At 46.1% G+C, this 16,029-nt stretch overlaps 1 protein-coding gene across 1 annotated transcript in view; it reads right to left on the bottom strand.

The window, feature by feature from the left end:
• Nucleotides 1-6,639: 6,639 nt before the first annotated feature.
• The window catches only part of LOC120981435 (tumor necrosis factor alpha-induced protein 2-like), a 28,567-nt gene continuing 19,177 nt past the window's right edge, over nucleotides 6,640-16,029 (bottom strand). The window contains exons 7-9 of the mRNA XM_040410974.1: nucleotides 12,459-12,608; nucleotides 7,143-7,279; nucleotides 6,640-6,799 (exon numbers count right to left, since the gene is read on the bottom strand). Of these exons, the coding sequence (XP_040266908.1) occupies nucleotides 6,640-6,799; nucleotides 7,143-7,279; nucleotides 12,459-12,608 (447 nt within the window). The remainder of the gene's footprint in view (nucleotides 6,800-7,142; nucleotides 7,280-12,458; nucleotides 12,609-16,029) is intronic.

Here is a 16,029-nt window from a genome sequence, read left to right as displayed (position 1 = left end):
TCCTCCACTATAAGGCTAGGGCTACACACTGAAAAGCCGTGCAACATTTTTTATAATGCTAGTCAATGGTGTCGCGGTTGCAGCACGCTGCAAGTTACAGTGCAACACCATTGACTATCATTATAAAAAATGTTGCACGGCTTTTCAGTGTGTAGCCCTAGCCCTATAGTGGAGTGTAGCCCTAGTATAGCCCTATAGTGGAGTGTAGCCCTAGTATAGCCCTATAGTGGAGTGTAGCCCTAGTATAGCCCTATAGTGGAGTGTAGCCCTAGTATAGCCCTATAGTGGAGTGTAGCCCTAGTATAGCCCTATAGTGGAGTGTAGCCCTAGTATAGCCCTATAGTGGAGTGTAGCCCTAGTATAGCCCTATAGTGGAGTGTAGCCCTAGTATAGCCCTATAGTGGAGTGTAGCCCTAGTATAGCCCTATAGTGGAGTGTAGCCCTAGTATAGCCCTATAGTGGAGTGTAGCCCTAGTATAGCCCTATAGTGGAGTGTAGCCCTAGTATAGCCCTATAGTGGAGTGTAGCCCTAGTATAGCCCTATAGTGGAGTGTAGCCCTAGTATAGCCCTATAGTGGAGTGTAGCCCTAGTATAGCCCTATAGCGGAGTGTAGCCCTAGTATAGCCCTATAGCGGAGTGTAGCCCTAGTATAGCCCTATAGCGGAGTGTAGCCCTAGTATAGCCTTATAGCGGAGTGTAGCCCTAGTATAGCCCTATAGCGGAGTGTAGCCCTAGTATAGCCCTATAGCGGAGTGTAGCCCTAGTATAGCCTTATAGTGGAGTGTAGCCCTAGTATAGCCCTATAGTGGAGTGTAGCCCTAGTATAGCCCTATAGTGGAGTGTAGCCCTAGTATAGCCCTATAGTGGAGTGTAGCCCTAGTATAGCCCTATAGTGGAGTGTAGCCCTAGTATAGCCCTATAGTGGAGTGTAGCCCTAGTATAGCCCTATAGTGGAGTGTAGCCCTAGTATAGCCCTATAGTGGAGTGTAGCCCTAGTATAGCCCTATAGTGGAGTGTAGCCCTAGTATAGCCCTATAGTGGAGTGTAGCCCTAGTATAGCCCTATAGTGGAGTGTAGCCCTAGTATAGCCCTATAGTGGAGTGTAGCCCTAGTATAGCCCTATAGTGGAGTGTAGCCCTAGTATAGCCCTATAGTGGAGTGTAGCCCTAGTATAGCCCTATAGTGGAGTGTAGCCCTAGTATAGCCCTATAGTGGAGTGTAGCCCTAGTATAGCCCTATAGTGGAGTGTAGCCCTAGTATAGACCTATAGTGGAGTGTAGCCCTAGTATAGCCCTATAGTGGAGTGTAGCCCTAGTATAGCCCTATAGTGGAGTGTAGCCCTAGTATAGCCCTATAGTGGAGTGTAGCCCTAGTATAGCCCTATAGTGGAGTGTAGCCCTAGTATAGCCCTATAGTGGAGTGTAGCCCTAGTATAGCCCTATAGCGGAGTGTAGCCCTAGTATAGCCCTATAGTGGAGTGTAGCCCTAGTATAGCCCTATAGTGGAGTGTAGCCCTAGTATAGCCCTATAGCGGAGTGTAGCCCTAGTATAGCCCTATAGCGGAGTGTAGCCCTAGTATAGCCCTATAGCGGAGTGTAGCCCTAGTATAGCCCTATAGCGGAGTGTAGCCCTAGTATAGCCCTATAGCGGAGTGTAGCCCTAGTATAGCCCTATAGCGGAGTGTAGCCCTAGTATAGCCCTATAGCGGAGTGTAGCCCTAGTATAGCCCTATAGCGGAGTGTAGCCCTAGTATAGCCCTATAGCAGAGTGTAGCCCTAGTATAGCCCTATAGCGGAGTGTAGCCCTAGTATAGCCCTATAGCGGAGTGTAGCCCTAGTATAGCCCTATAGCGGAGTGTAGCCCTAGTATAGCCCTATAGCGGAGTGTAGCCCTAGTATAGCCCTATAGCGGAGTGTAGCCCTAGTATAGCCCTATAGCGGAGTGTAGCCCTAGTATAGCCCTATAGCGGAGTGTAGCCCTAGTATAGCCCTATAGCGGAGTGTAGCCCTAGTATAGCCCTATAGCGGAGTGTAGCCCTAGTATAGCCCTATAGCGGAGTGTAGCCCTAGTATAGCCCTATAGCGGAGTGTAGCCCTAGTATAGCCCTATAGCGGAGTGTAGCCCTAGTATAGCCCTATAGCGGAGTGTAGCCCTAGTATAGCCCTATAGCGGAGTGTAGCCCTAGTATAGCCCTATAGCGGAGTGTAGCCCTAGTATAGCCCTATAGCGGAGTGTAGCCCTAGTATAGCCCTATAGCGGAGTGTAGCCCTAGTATAGCCCTATAGCGGAGTGTAGCCCTAGTATAGCCCTATAGCGGAGTGTAGCCCTAGTATAGCCCTATAGCGGAGTGTAGCCCTAGTATAGCCCTATAGCGGAGTGTAGCCCTAGTATAGCCCTATAGCGGAGTGTAGCCCTATAGCGGAGTGTAGCCCTATAGCGGAGTGTAGCCCTAGTATAGCCCTATAGCGGAGTGTAGCCCTAGTATAGCCCTATAGCGGAGTGTAGCCCTAGTATAGCCCTATAGCGGAGTGTAGCCCTAGTATAGCCCTATAGCGGAGTGTAGCCCTAGTATAGCCCTATAGCGGAGTGTAGCCCTAGTATAGCCCTATAGCGGAGTGTAGCCCTAGTATAGCCCTATAGCGGAGTGTAGCCCTAGTATAGCCCTATAGCGGAGTGTAGCCCTAGTATAGCCCTATAGCGGAGTGTAGCCCTAGTATAGCCCTATAGCGGAGTGTAGCCCTAGTATAGCCCTATAGCGGAGTGTAGCCCTAGTATAGCCCTATAGCGGAGTGTAGCCCTAGTATAGCCCTATAGCGGAGTGTAGCCCTAGTATAGCCCTATAGCGGAGTGTAGCCCTAGTATAGCCCTATAGCGGAGTGTAGCCCTAGTATAGCCCTATAGCGGAGTGTAGCCCTAGTATAGCCCTATAGCGGAGTGTAGCCCTAGTATAGCCCTATAGCGGAGTGTAGCCCTAGTATAGCCCTATAGCGGAGTGTAGCCCTAGTATAGCCCTATAGCGGAGTGTAGCCCTAGTATAGCCCTATAGCGGAGTGTAGCCCTAGTATAGCCCTATAGCGGAGTGTAGCCCTAGTATAGCCCTATAGCGGAGTGTAGCCCTAGTATAGCCCTATAGCGGAGTGTAGCCCTAGTATAGCCCTATAGCGGAGTGTAGCCCTAGTATAGCCCTATAGCGGAGTGTAGCCCTAGTATAGCCCTATAGCGGAGTGTAGCCCTAGTATAGCCCTATAGCGGAGTGTAGCCCTAGTATAGCCCTATAGCGGAGTGTAGCCCTAGTATAGCCCTATAGCGGAGTGTAGCCCTAGTATAGCCCTATAGCGGAGTCTAGCCCTAGTATAGCCTTATAGCGGAGTGTAGCCCTAGTATAGCCCTATAGCGGAGTGTAGCCCTAGTATAGCCCTATAGCGGAGTGTAGCCCTAGTATAGCCCTATAGCGGAGTGTAGCCCTAGTATAGCCCTATAGTGGAGTGTAGCCCTAGTATAGCCTTATAACCATTGACTATCATTATAATAAATGTCGCATTGTAGTTGTACCATTTTTGTCGTCGTGTAGCCCCAGCCGAATAATCAAAGTCATTAACAAAGTTGCAGCACCTAAAGTACGGATGACCCCCCCTCCCCCCGAAAAAGCGAAAATGAAAGTTTGAACTGCAGCTGGTGGAATGATTCATGCAGATCAACAGGAAAAACAGCATTCCGCTAGCATGGCAACGCTCTGTTTTGTGGTGACCTTCCAGAATTAATATTATTATCAAAGAAACAACTGCCAATCGGAGACCGCTGGGGGGGTCTGAGACTAATTATTGCCCTGGGGGTGGTGGCTGTTCTCCAAAATACTGTTATTGGACTACTGTGATGCAGAGCTCCCTCTAGTGGCAGAAAGCCAGGTTGCACTCTAAATGCTAAAACTCCCTTCAGAGGGAGATGAGAAGAGAAGGTGCAGCAGCCTCTGTTGTAAATGCTGCCATAGTCCACAGTGACCCATTCCAGCTCCTCCTGGACCTTGTTCATACTATCAAAAGGCAAGAAGACGAATTGGGGGAAGGGTGGAACGGTGCCTATCGTGCTGTGGAGCAGTTCAATGTGCACCCAGAGGAGCACTGTATAATTTTAGGGGGGAAGAGGAAGGTTCTTCTATAGAGTAACTGTCTGGTCACTTATTTTGGAACTTTTTTTTCATACACTGTATTATATGTGTGAGCAGAGGTAGGTATGGAAATGTGGCAATTAGTGGTATTATGTGGACGCTGTTAACCTACGCCACATAGTCTATACACTGCTCAACATTGAAATTGCAGCACCGAGAAGGTTATGCAAATTGAAAAAGCAGCAGCAGGGTGTCGCTAAGATCTGCAGATGATCACATTTTTTGAAGCACCTAGCTCCAATCTGTCACATGTGGGAGGGGCATAAAAGCCAGATTGAAAGCAACGTTTTTTAGACACCTGAAACCTCAAAAATCGGATCAAGTCATGTAGGATGATTGTGTGATGCCTCCTGTTCATTGACATGCTACTTGTCACACAAACTGAGAGGGACAGAATTCTTAAGCTGAGAGGCCTTGGTTTATCACTGCAGCAGATCACTACCCGCCTAGGCCAAGATGTCAGCACTGTTCTATATTGCGTGTCCCAGTAGTTGGGAGAACGATGGCGAACTGGAATGAGAGCAAGAGGTGCACAGAGAACGTCTGCACGGGCGGATCGTCTGTTTAAAAGATTGGCACATAGTGATCCATTCTGTACTGCAAGTGTAACTCAGGATCAGTACAGGATAAGTAATGTATTTACACAGTGACTCCACCAGCAGAATAGTGAGTGCAGCTCTGGAGTATAATACAGGATGTAACTGAGGATCAGTACAGTAATGTAATGTATGTACACAGTGACTGCACAATAGTGAGTGCAGCTCTGGAGAATAATACAGGATGTAACTCAGGATCAGTACAGGATAAGTAATGTATGTACACAGTGACTGCACCAGCAGAATAGCGAGTGCAGCTCTGGAGTATAATACAGGATGTAACTCAGGATCAATACAGGATAAGTAATGTATGTACACAGTGACTCCACCAGCAGAATAGTGAGTGCAGCTCTGGAGTATAATACAGGATGTAACTGAGGATCAGTACAGGATAAGTAATGTATGTACACAGTGACTGCACCAGCAGAATAGCGAGTGCAGCTCTGGAGTATAATACAGGATTTAACCCAGGATCAGTACAGGATAAGTAATGTATGTACACAGTGACTGCACCAGCAGAATAGTGAGTGCAGCTCTGGAGTATAATACAGGATATAACTCAGGATCAGTACAGGATAAGTAATGTATGTACACAGTGACTGCACCAGCAGAATAGTGAGTGCAGCTCTGGAGTATAATTGTCCCCACCAGACATCTGAGAAGCTCTGACAGACGTCCTTTAGAACCTCCTCCTTGAGATTCCTTTTTGTTTTGCTTTCATTTTCTCATCTCGTTAGCCTCTCTCAGCTGTCATGTAGTTGCACTGATTTCATCCCTTTAAATCCCTTCCCAGACTGCATCACTTTGCGGTTTATATTCCTTCCTGGAGTGTGTGCATGCTGATCCTACTTCTGAGTCTTCTACAGATAAGTTTTGTTCATTCATTTGTGTTTTTCTGTTTGCTGGATCCCAGGTGACCCTGACTCCCTCCGTATCTAGTGTAGGGAGCCGGTGGTCGTGTCCCCTCACTATTATAGGGTGTTCAGGTGTTATTCAGTCGAGGTACGAGGATATGCGATCATCTACCATTGGGATTTTCGCATAGGCTGAGCAGTTAGGGAGAGAGCCAGGTCTGATGCAGGGCTCTCCCTTTTGTTCCTTAGTTTTGGATCCAGTCAGTCGGATCTTCATTTTTGTGTCTTCTAGTTTTCTGTACACCTTCCGTGACAATAATACAGGATGTAACTCAGAGATCAGTACAGGATAAGATTCACATTAGGACCAAATTCACATTATTTGCTTTGTAATATAGACTTTTAATGAACAAATAAACAAGAGTACAAAAAGATTATATATATATATTTTTTAAGTATAGGAACACAATTCTAGGCACAATTAAAAGTAAAAATAAGAAATATTGAATATATTAATACAAATGGCAAAATTGATATCCATGAATAGGATCTATAGTTTGTTCTTCTGTAATAGATGGTATCGCATGATAAGGAATAGAAAATACAGTAAGATATTCCAGGGACACTAATGTAAACCAAACCCCGACAGCTGGAGATGTAGATGTTAGTCCTCCCCTTGAGCTCAGATGATTTGTCTGTATTTTAGTCACTTTGATATAATGATTGGCTGTTTATGGGATTCTTTTGATCTTAATAGACTATATTAACCCTTTTTTTTCTTTTCTCTGCCTGTATGGCCGCACATAAGACTTTAACCCTTTGTGACTATAAGTTTTCCTTGCAGTGACTGCAGCATTGCATGGCGGGCCTTCAGCTTACACAGCGACTTTATTTGACGTCGCTTTCAATAATGCCCCTGCGACAAGCTAAAAGGGACATTTGCAGGAACGCCTCTTGTAGGTCAGCTTCTCTCGGCCAGCCCTACTGTGACATCGTCCTGACGCATTGATCAACATGATGTCCTTAAAATGGCCAAAAACATGGCATACATGGGATAAACGTGAACAGACGTCTGCTTAGCGGATCTTCGCCTGCGAGGCCCTCCATTATTTGCACTACTGACATCCTCTCGGACGACTTCAAGTTGTTTTTGATGCATAAGAAGGAATTTACATGGCGCTTCCTGGAAGAAAAGAGGTAAAATTATTAAGTGATGCCCAACGTACAGCTACTGTATACTGTACGGCGAGGACCAGCCATATCCGCAATACCCTAAAATACTGTTCAATGCCCTGTGTGCAGGGCATGCACACAGAAGCTACTACAACACCCATCAGATCATTGCAACAGCCTCTCTGCCCGCTCCATTCACAAAATAGGACATGAAATTGCGTTTCCGTTCAGTGGACATCAAATAAAACAAAGAGGAGTTTGCTGCGGCCCTAGTTCGCAGGTTGCATGCTGGCTGTCTTGAGAACGCTCCTACTTGAGAATTGGTAATGACTGATGAAAATATAACTCCTTACCTGATATCTGGGTATTCGTTAGCGAGTACACCTACATCCAGTTTAATTGCGTCCAAATCCTGAAGTTGTAGGATCTCTGCCACCTTGCAGATGGCGTTGTTTGCCCATGTGGCTTTAGACAGTTGTGTGTCGCTTAGCTGAAAAATGGTGAATATTACGGTTAGAATGAGCGTCCTGTTACAAAGGCAATTAGGACAATTAGGCTTCGCCAATGGTAATTCCCTCAAATAGGGGTTGGGGCTCACATAAACCATGGCCATTTTTGGCCCAGGACAGCCAGAATTTGCAGAGACTGTCCGCAACAGTTCCCATTGATCCTTAAATGGTCAATAACTTTTGGAACAACTTTGTATAAGTCAATAGTACAAGTGACCACAAGAAACTTTGTAATATGTTTTTATCAGTGAGAATTGTTTACTTTAGCTGCTGACCAGACCCTGCTAATTGCTTTTAATTTTGAAAAATTCCTTATTTCCATCCAGGACGGATTATCCCTGCATGGGTGTCATATTACACATGTCAGTGCAAGTCTATGGAGAGGGGAGGAGCGAGCAGGAGCGGAGGAGACAAAAAGACTGCACAGCTACATAGGAAGGTTATAGCTCATCACAAGTGTCATCCATCATCCTGGTGCTGTTCTGAGAAAGGCCCCTTTCACACAGGTGAGTTTTTTTATGCGGGTGCAATGCGTGAGGTGAAGTCATTGCACCCGCACTGAATCCGGACCCATTCACTTCAATGGGGCTGTGCACATGAGCAGTGATTTTCACGCATCACGTGTGCGTTGTGTGAAAATCGCAGCATGTTCTATAGTCTATATTTTCACGCAACGCAGGTCCCATTAGAAATGGGGCTGCATGAAAATCGCAAGCATCCGCAAGCAAGTGCAGATGCGGTGCGATTTTCACGCATGGTTGCTAGGAGATGATAGGGCTGAGCAACCCCAGACCCCATTAAAGTAAATTCACTGTATTTTCCCTAATAACATGGTTATAAGGGAAAATAATAGCATTCCTTATACAGAATGCTTACTAAAATGTTGATTGAAGGGTTAAAAAAATTAACTCTCCTCATCCACTTGATCGCAGCTCGTCTTCTTTATTTTTCTTTCAGGACCTGCAAAAGGACCTTTGATGACGTAATCGCTTACCGTGTGGTGACGTAAGCGCAGGTCCTGCTCAATAATGATAGAAGGATCATCAAAGGTCCTTTTGCAGGTCCTGAAAGAAGAAGAAAACAGACGATGCCGGCTGCGCGATCAAGTGGATGAGGAGAGTTAATTTTTTAACCCCTCAATCGACATTTTAGTAAGCATTCTGTATTAGGAATGCTATTATTTTTCCTTATAACCATGTTATAAGGGAAAATAGTAAAATCTACAGAACACCTAACCCAAACCCGAACTTCAATGAAGGGGTTCGGGTTCGGGTCTGGGTACCACATTCAGTTTTTTATCACGCGCGTGCAAAATGCATTACAACCACGCGATAAAAACTGAACAACGCAACGCAATCGCTGTCAAAACTGACTGAAATTGCATGTAGACTCGCGCAGGTTTCCCTCAATGCACACGCGATGCATCCAGATCAAATCCGGGATGCCTGTGTGAAAGAGGCCCTAAGAGAAGGTTAGGAAGGGGATTCTCCTCTACTTCCTGTGTGTAGTAGATGGCAGCTAGTTTCCACCCAACATGTGTGGGAGAACTGCAAACCAGAATATTCAGCAAGCTCAGAGTAAAAGTGCTAAAAATACCAGATATAAGTGATATATAATGGCCAGAAATAGTGTTATTTCTCATGTACACACACTTTACTAATGCAAAGAGTTGTGTTGAAAGCTCAGTGACACTTTACGGCTGGCCATATCCATTTTGGCCGCAAAGCAGCAGAAACTATGGCGACATGCATATTGCCATGGTTTTTCAGTTAAACAGAAGTTTACGATGCGCTGACATGGGAATCGTCAAAACTGCAATATGTCAACCTTGCCTTATAAAATTGACCCTAAAGGTTCCAAAGTCTGGGAGTAGCTTCAGCTGCACCGTTGGGGTCCATTATGGTGTCAGAGCCTGGGACCACTGGAGAATCCTCTGGTGGCCTAGTCCAGTACTGAATGCAGTGGCAGATTACAATAGGGACGTTCAGGTCGGCAGCTCCGGCCCGGCATCGCGGGGGGGGGCCCCAAAGCCGACGCGAACGCCCACATATTGCGGCGGGGCACAGGAGCACATAGTTCTCTGCCCCGCCGCCTATCACCGCCATAGTCTTCAAGCCTAGTAGGCCTGACGTCATTGCACGCCTATGATGCAGGCGCGCAGAGCTTTGATGTATGCGCACCTGCCTCACCATTCTGGTAAGCATTAACCTTTATTTTATTTTATTTTTGTTGTTTGTTTTTTTGTGTGTGCCAACTTTGGGGGGCAGAGGAGGACATATTACTACAGGGACAGTGGGGGCAAATTACTTAATTGGGGGCAGTGTGGGGCAAATAACTTAATGGGTGGCAGTGTCGGGGCAAATTACTTAATGGATGAATGGCAGTGTGGGGGGGTTAATACTTGATGGGGGCAGTGTGGGGGGCAAATTACTTTGTGGGGGCAAACTACTACATGGGGAACAGTGTGGGGGAAATTACTATATGGGGCAGAGGGGGGGAAATTACTATATGGGGCAGTGTGGGGGAAATTACTATATGGGGCAGTGTGGGGACATTACTATATGGGGCAGTGTGGGGGAAATTACTATATGGGGCAGTATGAGGGAAATTACTATATGGGGCAGTGTGGGGGGAATTACTATATGGGGCAGTGTGGGGGAAATTACTATATGGGGCAGTATGAGGGAAATTACTATATGGGGCAGTGTGGGGGAAATTACTATATGGGGGCAGTGTGGGGGAAATTACTGTGTGGGGCAGTGTGGGGGAAATTACTATATGGGGGCAGTGTGGGGGAAATTACTATATGGAGCAGTGTGGGGGAAATTACTGTGTGGGGCAGTGTGGGGGAAATTACTATATGGGGCAGTGTGGGGGAAATTACTATATGGGGCAGTGTGGGGGAAATTACTATATGGGGGTAGTGTGGGGGAAATTACTATATGGGGCAATGTGGGGGAAATTACTATATGGGGCAGTGTGGGGGAAATTACTATATGGAGCAGTGTGGGGGAAATTACTATATGGGGCAGTGTGGGGGAAATTACTATATGGGGGTAGTGTGGGGGAAATTACTATATGGAGCAGTGTGGGGGAAATTACTATATGGGGGCAGTGTGGGGGAAATTACTATATGGGGTAGTGTGGGGGAAATTACTATATGGGGTAGTGTGGGGGAAATTACTATATGGGGCAGTGTGGGGGAAATTACTATATGGGGCAGTGTGGGGGAAATTACTATATGGGGGTAGTGTGGGGGAAATTACTATATGGGGCAATGTGGGGGAAATTACTATATGGGGCAGTGTGGGGGAAATTACTATATGGAGCAGTGTGGGGGAAATTACTATATGGGGCAGTGTGGGGGAAATTACTATATGGGGGTAGTGTGGGGGAAATTACTATATGGAGCAGTGTGGGGGAAATTACTATATGGGGGCAGTGTGGGGGAAATTACTATATGGGGTAGTGTGGGGGAAATTACTATATGGGGTAGTGTGGGGGAAATTACTATATGGGGCAGTGTGGGGGAAATTACTATATGGGGCAGTGTGGGGGAAATTACTATATGGGGCAGTGTGGGGGAAATTACTATATGGGGCAGTGTGGGGGAAATTACTATATGGGGCAGTGTGGGGGAAATTACTATATGGGGCAGTGTGGGGGAAATTACTATATGGGGCAGTGTGGGGGAAATTACTATATGGGGGCAGTGTGGGGGAAATTACTATATGGGGGCAGTGTGGGGGAAATTACTATATGGGGCAGTGGGGGGGGATTACTATATGGGGGTAGGGTGGGGGCGTTTCTATTAGGGGACATTATTTTTGGGGACACTATACAGGCATTATTACCTGGAGCACAATATAGGGTGTTATTATTACTGGGGGAACTCTAGGGGACATTATATTTGCTGTAGACACTATAGGGACCTTTTGGGGTAATTTTTCAAACTGGTGTAAAGTAGAAATGTGTTAGTTGCCCATAGCAACAGATTCCTTTAATTTTTGACAGCGCCTTTGTAAAATGAAAGGTGGAATCTGATTGGTTGCTATGGGCACCTAAGCCAGTTCTACTTTACACCAGTTTGATAAATGACCCCAATTATGAGAAATCTAACGTGTCTGTGTAACAAACTCTGCAGAGACGAGATGCGGCTGAATGATTTTGTAATGGCGGTCTGGGTCAACCGGAGGAGAAAAGGAAAGAGAAGATCTACATGACAGGAGATGTCCCTGGATGTAAGAGGTATGTGGTGCTGTATTCCCCTATATGTAGAGCTGGCTCACTACTGTGACCTGTGTCTCATCTTCTCCTCCAAGTCTTTTTTTTTAATCATAATCGTATGTATTTTAAATTTGGCAACCAAAATTTTAATTTGTCACCTGCAGTCCTATGTAACAGCCCAAATAACAGTGATAACTTTCTGTGTGCAGATAATGTAGTAGATGTTCCATGCAGTCCTATGTAACAACCTACATAACACAATAATACACTGTTATGTGGAGTGTTACATAGGACTGCAGGTAACATCTATGACATCTGTACTCAGAGAGTTATGAGATGGTGGGGGTCCGACTCCTGGCACCCCCACCAATCAGCTGTTTGAGGAGACCGCGATGTCCCAGTGAGCGCCGCAGCCTCTTTGCTCCTTACCAAGCACAGCGCCGTCCATTTGTTAGCACTGCGCTTGGTATTGCAGCTCAGCCCCAATCACTCAGATGGGACAGAGCTGCGCCTAGACCACGTGAACGATGTCATATGGCCTAGGAAGAGACTGTGGCGCTCACGAAGCACTGCAGCCCCCTTCATAAAGAAAAAAAAGCAAAACTAAAATGGAAGGGGGGGGGGGGGGGGGGCAAGTTGGGTGGAAGGGGGGGGGGGCAAGTTGGGTGGACGGCCCCGGGCCTATTATGCACTTAATCCGCCCCTGACTGAATGGCATTCCCTTCTTCATTTGACAGTGCCCACTAACCCTTGAACCTTTCTATCTTTTTGGCACATCCATAGCTCTTGCTATCTTTATACCAGACGATACATAGAGCAGCACCTACTCAACCTGACACACAGGCATTTACAGTAAGCTTGAGTGACAACCAATATGGCCACCACTACATCTCCAGGGGATGTCACACAGTTATCCATCACCACACTACTTACATGATCAGTACAGAAGTGATGGAGGAGATCCGCTGTTCTGTGCATTTGAGCAGCCAGAGCTTTCTGTTCATCTATATCGCATTGCCTAATATCCTTCATGTATGTTAGATATTCAATGACCAGATGCATATGGACCTTGCCAGCCATCACCTATGGAGATCACAGATGATTAGAGCCTTAGTTGTGATTTTTGGTGCACAGCCTCCTGACGGATATTTATCCCCATTGTCATTATTCTAGTGTTACAAAGTGATTCCATAGAAAGAATGACGTATGAAGTGGTGAAAAGTATCTGGACACCAAACATCTCATTTGTATGTGCTCGAAATATGAAATTACCATATTTTCAGACTGTAAGACGCACCTATGATTTGGAGGAAGAAAATAAGAAAAAAAATATTTTTCATTAGACCTCCGAGCAGACATCCAATTCTGATCAGACCCCAAAATCAGACCTCTGCCTCTGATCAGACCCCCATTAGCCTCCGATCAGGCCCCCATCAGCCTCCGATCAGACCCCCGTAAGATCACATGCTGCACTTTTCTGATACAGCGTTCCAAGTCCACCTGCAAAGACATAAATCCAGTTTTCCAGGATTTTCCAGGAGATCAATAGGTCATTTAATATCAGATTGTGGGAGTCTAACACACTGCACCCCCTTCAAACAACTGTTTGAAAGGGACTGCTCACAGCTTATGAAGCACAGCGCTGTGCATTGTATAGTGGTTGTACTTGGTATTGCAGCTCAGTCCCATTGCCTTAATAGGGACTGAGCTGCACCTAGGCCATGTCACAGATGATTGTGATGTCACTTGCCTAGAGAGAGGCTGCAGCATTTATTGGAGTGCCGTGGCCTTTTCATAAAGCTGATTTTAGGGGAGTCGGAAGTATGACCCTCACTGATCTTATATTAATCACCCATCCTAAAGATAGATCATCAATATCTTGCACCTAGAAACCCTTTTTAAAATAATCAAATTCTGCTCCTTACAGCCACCACTAGAGGGTGCTTACTGCATACTGTTTTATTGCAAAGAAAAAAATAAGGGGGAAGGGGGGTTAGTCAGCACATCCCGATGCACGTCACCATAGCGGAAAGCACAAAAAGAAGCACAATGCAACAGCACTCTGCAAACACAAAAAACTAAATATATACAACAGTACCACACTTGCTATAGGCAAAAACTGTCACAAATGAGGAAAGCAACCCCAACACCAGCTTTTGCCAAAACAGAGTTTTACTTAAATGTGGCAATAAACAAAAGCACAAATGCTGGGAACATGCAATACATTTACATACACCCAGCCCGAAGGCTGAGGCCCTTGTGCTGCACAGCACGGCGCCCTCTGATGGATGCAGGGCGAAAGTGCAGTAATTTACCTACTGGCGGGCACAACTAAACTTCCACACCTTACCTGTTATTACCCTAGAAACAAGAACCACTGTATATGGGTGTGTGGTACGGGCTAGCCTGCGGTGAAGCACAACAGCCTACAATCTTACCAAGCTCTACAGTATTCCCCCTCCCATAACTGGTCCTGTAGCACGTGCCTTAGTATTCCTCCTAAGCAAGAAAACGCCAGCCTGGCTTGAGTTTGTGAGAATTTTATCAGCTCTCCAATGTGAAATGTCACTTATAATAACCTATAAGTTATAGAGTCCTTGCAATGAACAGTAGTAACACTTGTGGCCTGACACAAAAAGAAACGCTAACTAACTAACCACAGGCCTGGTCTCAGTCTCTAGGTGCCAACACTATAATGTGGTGCGTGCACGATCTTAAAAACCAGTATGCTTTGCATCCGCTGGTGACTCTGAACAGAACGAATGTCTCTCCAACAAGCATGCGGTACCGCAGTGTATGTTGCTTTGTTCCTCTCCTCTCATCAGCGTTCCTGGCAGCAATCTTCCTTCCTCTGGACAGGATCAGGGTCTTGGACACGATCAGCTTCACTTAGCTGCAGCTCTGGTCACTGAGGAATGCTCTCACACCTGGATGCTGTCAGATTCTCTTCTCACAGAGTTGCTTAGTTTCACCTCCCTCTAAGATGGCTACTCTCTACTTCTCTCCTCTCCAGACTCTGTGTAAAACCCCACACCTCTCATGAATATGGAGATATATGTAGTCTGTAGCTGTGTTTAGGAAACAGCGGCATCTCGTGGCCAAACAGCAGAATATCAGTCTAGAACATTTAATTTAATCCACACAGTGTTCAAACAATGAGAGCTGTTTCCCCATCTCACATGTACACAGACTGCTGGCAATCATCCTGTGTAGGCAGGGTATTCTATATACTGAAATGCCCAACGCTTATTGTCTCTCACCTGGCGACAAGGAGTGGATAGTGTAGTGACGGAGGCTATATATTCATGGGTGGTAGTAATAACTTGAGACATGATTGCTTGACTCTTCAATCCCTTTGTCTGGCTGATCCCTCTGAAATGAGACTGAACAAAGATATTTGCTTCATTGAGTATATATAGGGGTCATTAGCCATAAAGCATTCAGCATGCTGGTTGAGGTCAATCATCTCTCCTATAGATGACTGTAGCATCACCCGATAAAGAGGTCATACATGTAAAAATATTTATTTTTTAAAACACCAGCAGAAGGAAAACTGATGAAAATGGATCAACAGAATGAAATGCAGAGGGAATTGTGGCCAAGATACACCGGTGTTTGTGTGGAGCCAAATGGGAAAAGTCATGGCATGCTCCATCCCATGCAATGTAATGGAGGTGTTCTACCCTACAAGTACAGTAGTTGGGTTTGGGGTGGCCCCAACTCTACACTGGGTTACCCGCACATCGTTGAGGTGTCACCACATGTAGCAGCTCTCTGAAGGGGATATTAAGGTGTGGTGCACCCCAATGGGAAACTCAAGTGCAAAACCATACAGGCAAGGCACTGAGCTGACCTCTCCAGCCTCTTCTCTGGTAGTAGAAGGTTTGATGCTGAGGAAAAGCCTAAGCTAGCTGTCCATTTCTCTCTGACAGCTGGTACCCTGACTCTGGTGGCCCAGAGTTTGTAGCTCAGTCATTTGGCTGGTTCCTTAGTCAAAGGTGGTGACGCAGGGTCTGTGGTAGAGTATCCCCATCTCTGCGTCTTCTTCTGGTCACTCAGTCAGTCTGGCAGAGTCTGTCCTACTAAGCACTGGTTCCTATCTGCAGACTGGCAGAGTCTCTTCTACTATCACTAGTCCCTATCCGCAGACAACTTAGGGCTCTGACTGCTCTCCTTATATACAGTTGCTAGCTGAACTAGAACCTTCTAGTGGGATGGAGAAGCACAACCTAAACAAATACAATGTTACAGTTTTAGTTTGTGTCACACCTTGCCCTGTGAATGTACGGAGATCTGTCAGACTGGCTGCACATGTCTGACTTCTTGGTTTGTTTTAATTTGGATTTGAGCTGGATCCACCTTCCCTCAGGTGCACTGGGTTTCATTGTTAGTGAGGCTATTTATCCCTCCTTCCCCCAGTGGCCTGTGCGGGTTATAGTTCATTCCTGTGGGCTTTGGATGTGTTGTGGATCGTCTGCTCCAGCTCTGCTCAGCTCAAGATAAG

Source organism: Bufo bufo, chromosome 11, assembly GCF_905171765.1.
Source record: "Bufo bufo chromosome 11, aBufBuf1.1, whole genome shotgun sequence".
Taxonomy (NCBI): domain Eukaryota; kingdom Metazoa; phylum Chordata; class Amphibia; order Anura; family Bufonidae; genus Bufo; species Bufo bufo.
The sequence above is the reverse complement of the archived record's forward strand: the minus strand, read 5'-3'. Positions and strand labels throughout refer to the sequence as shown.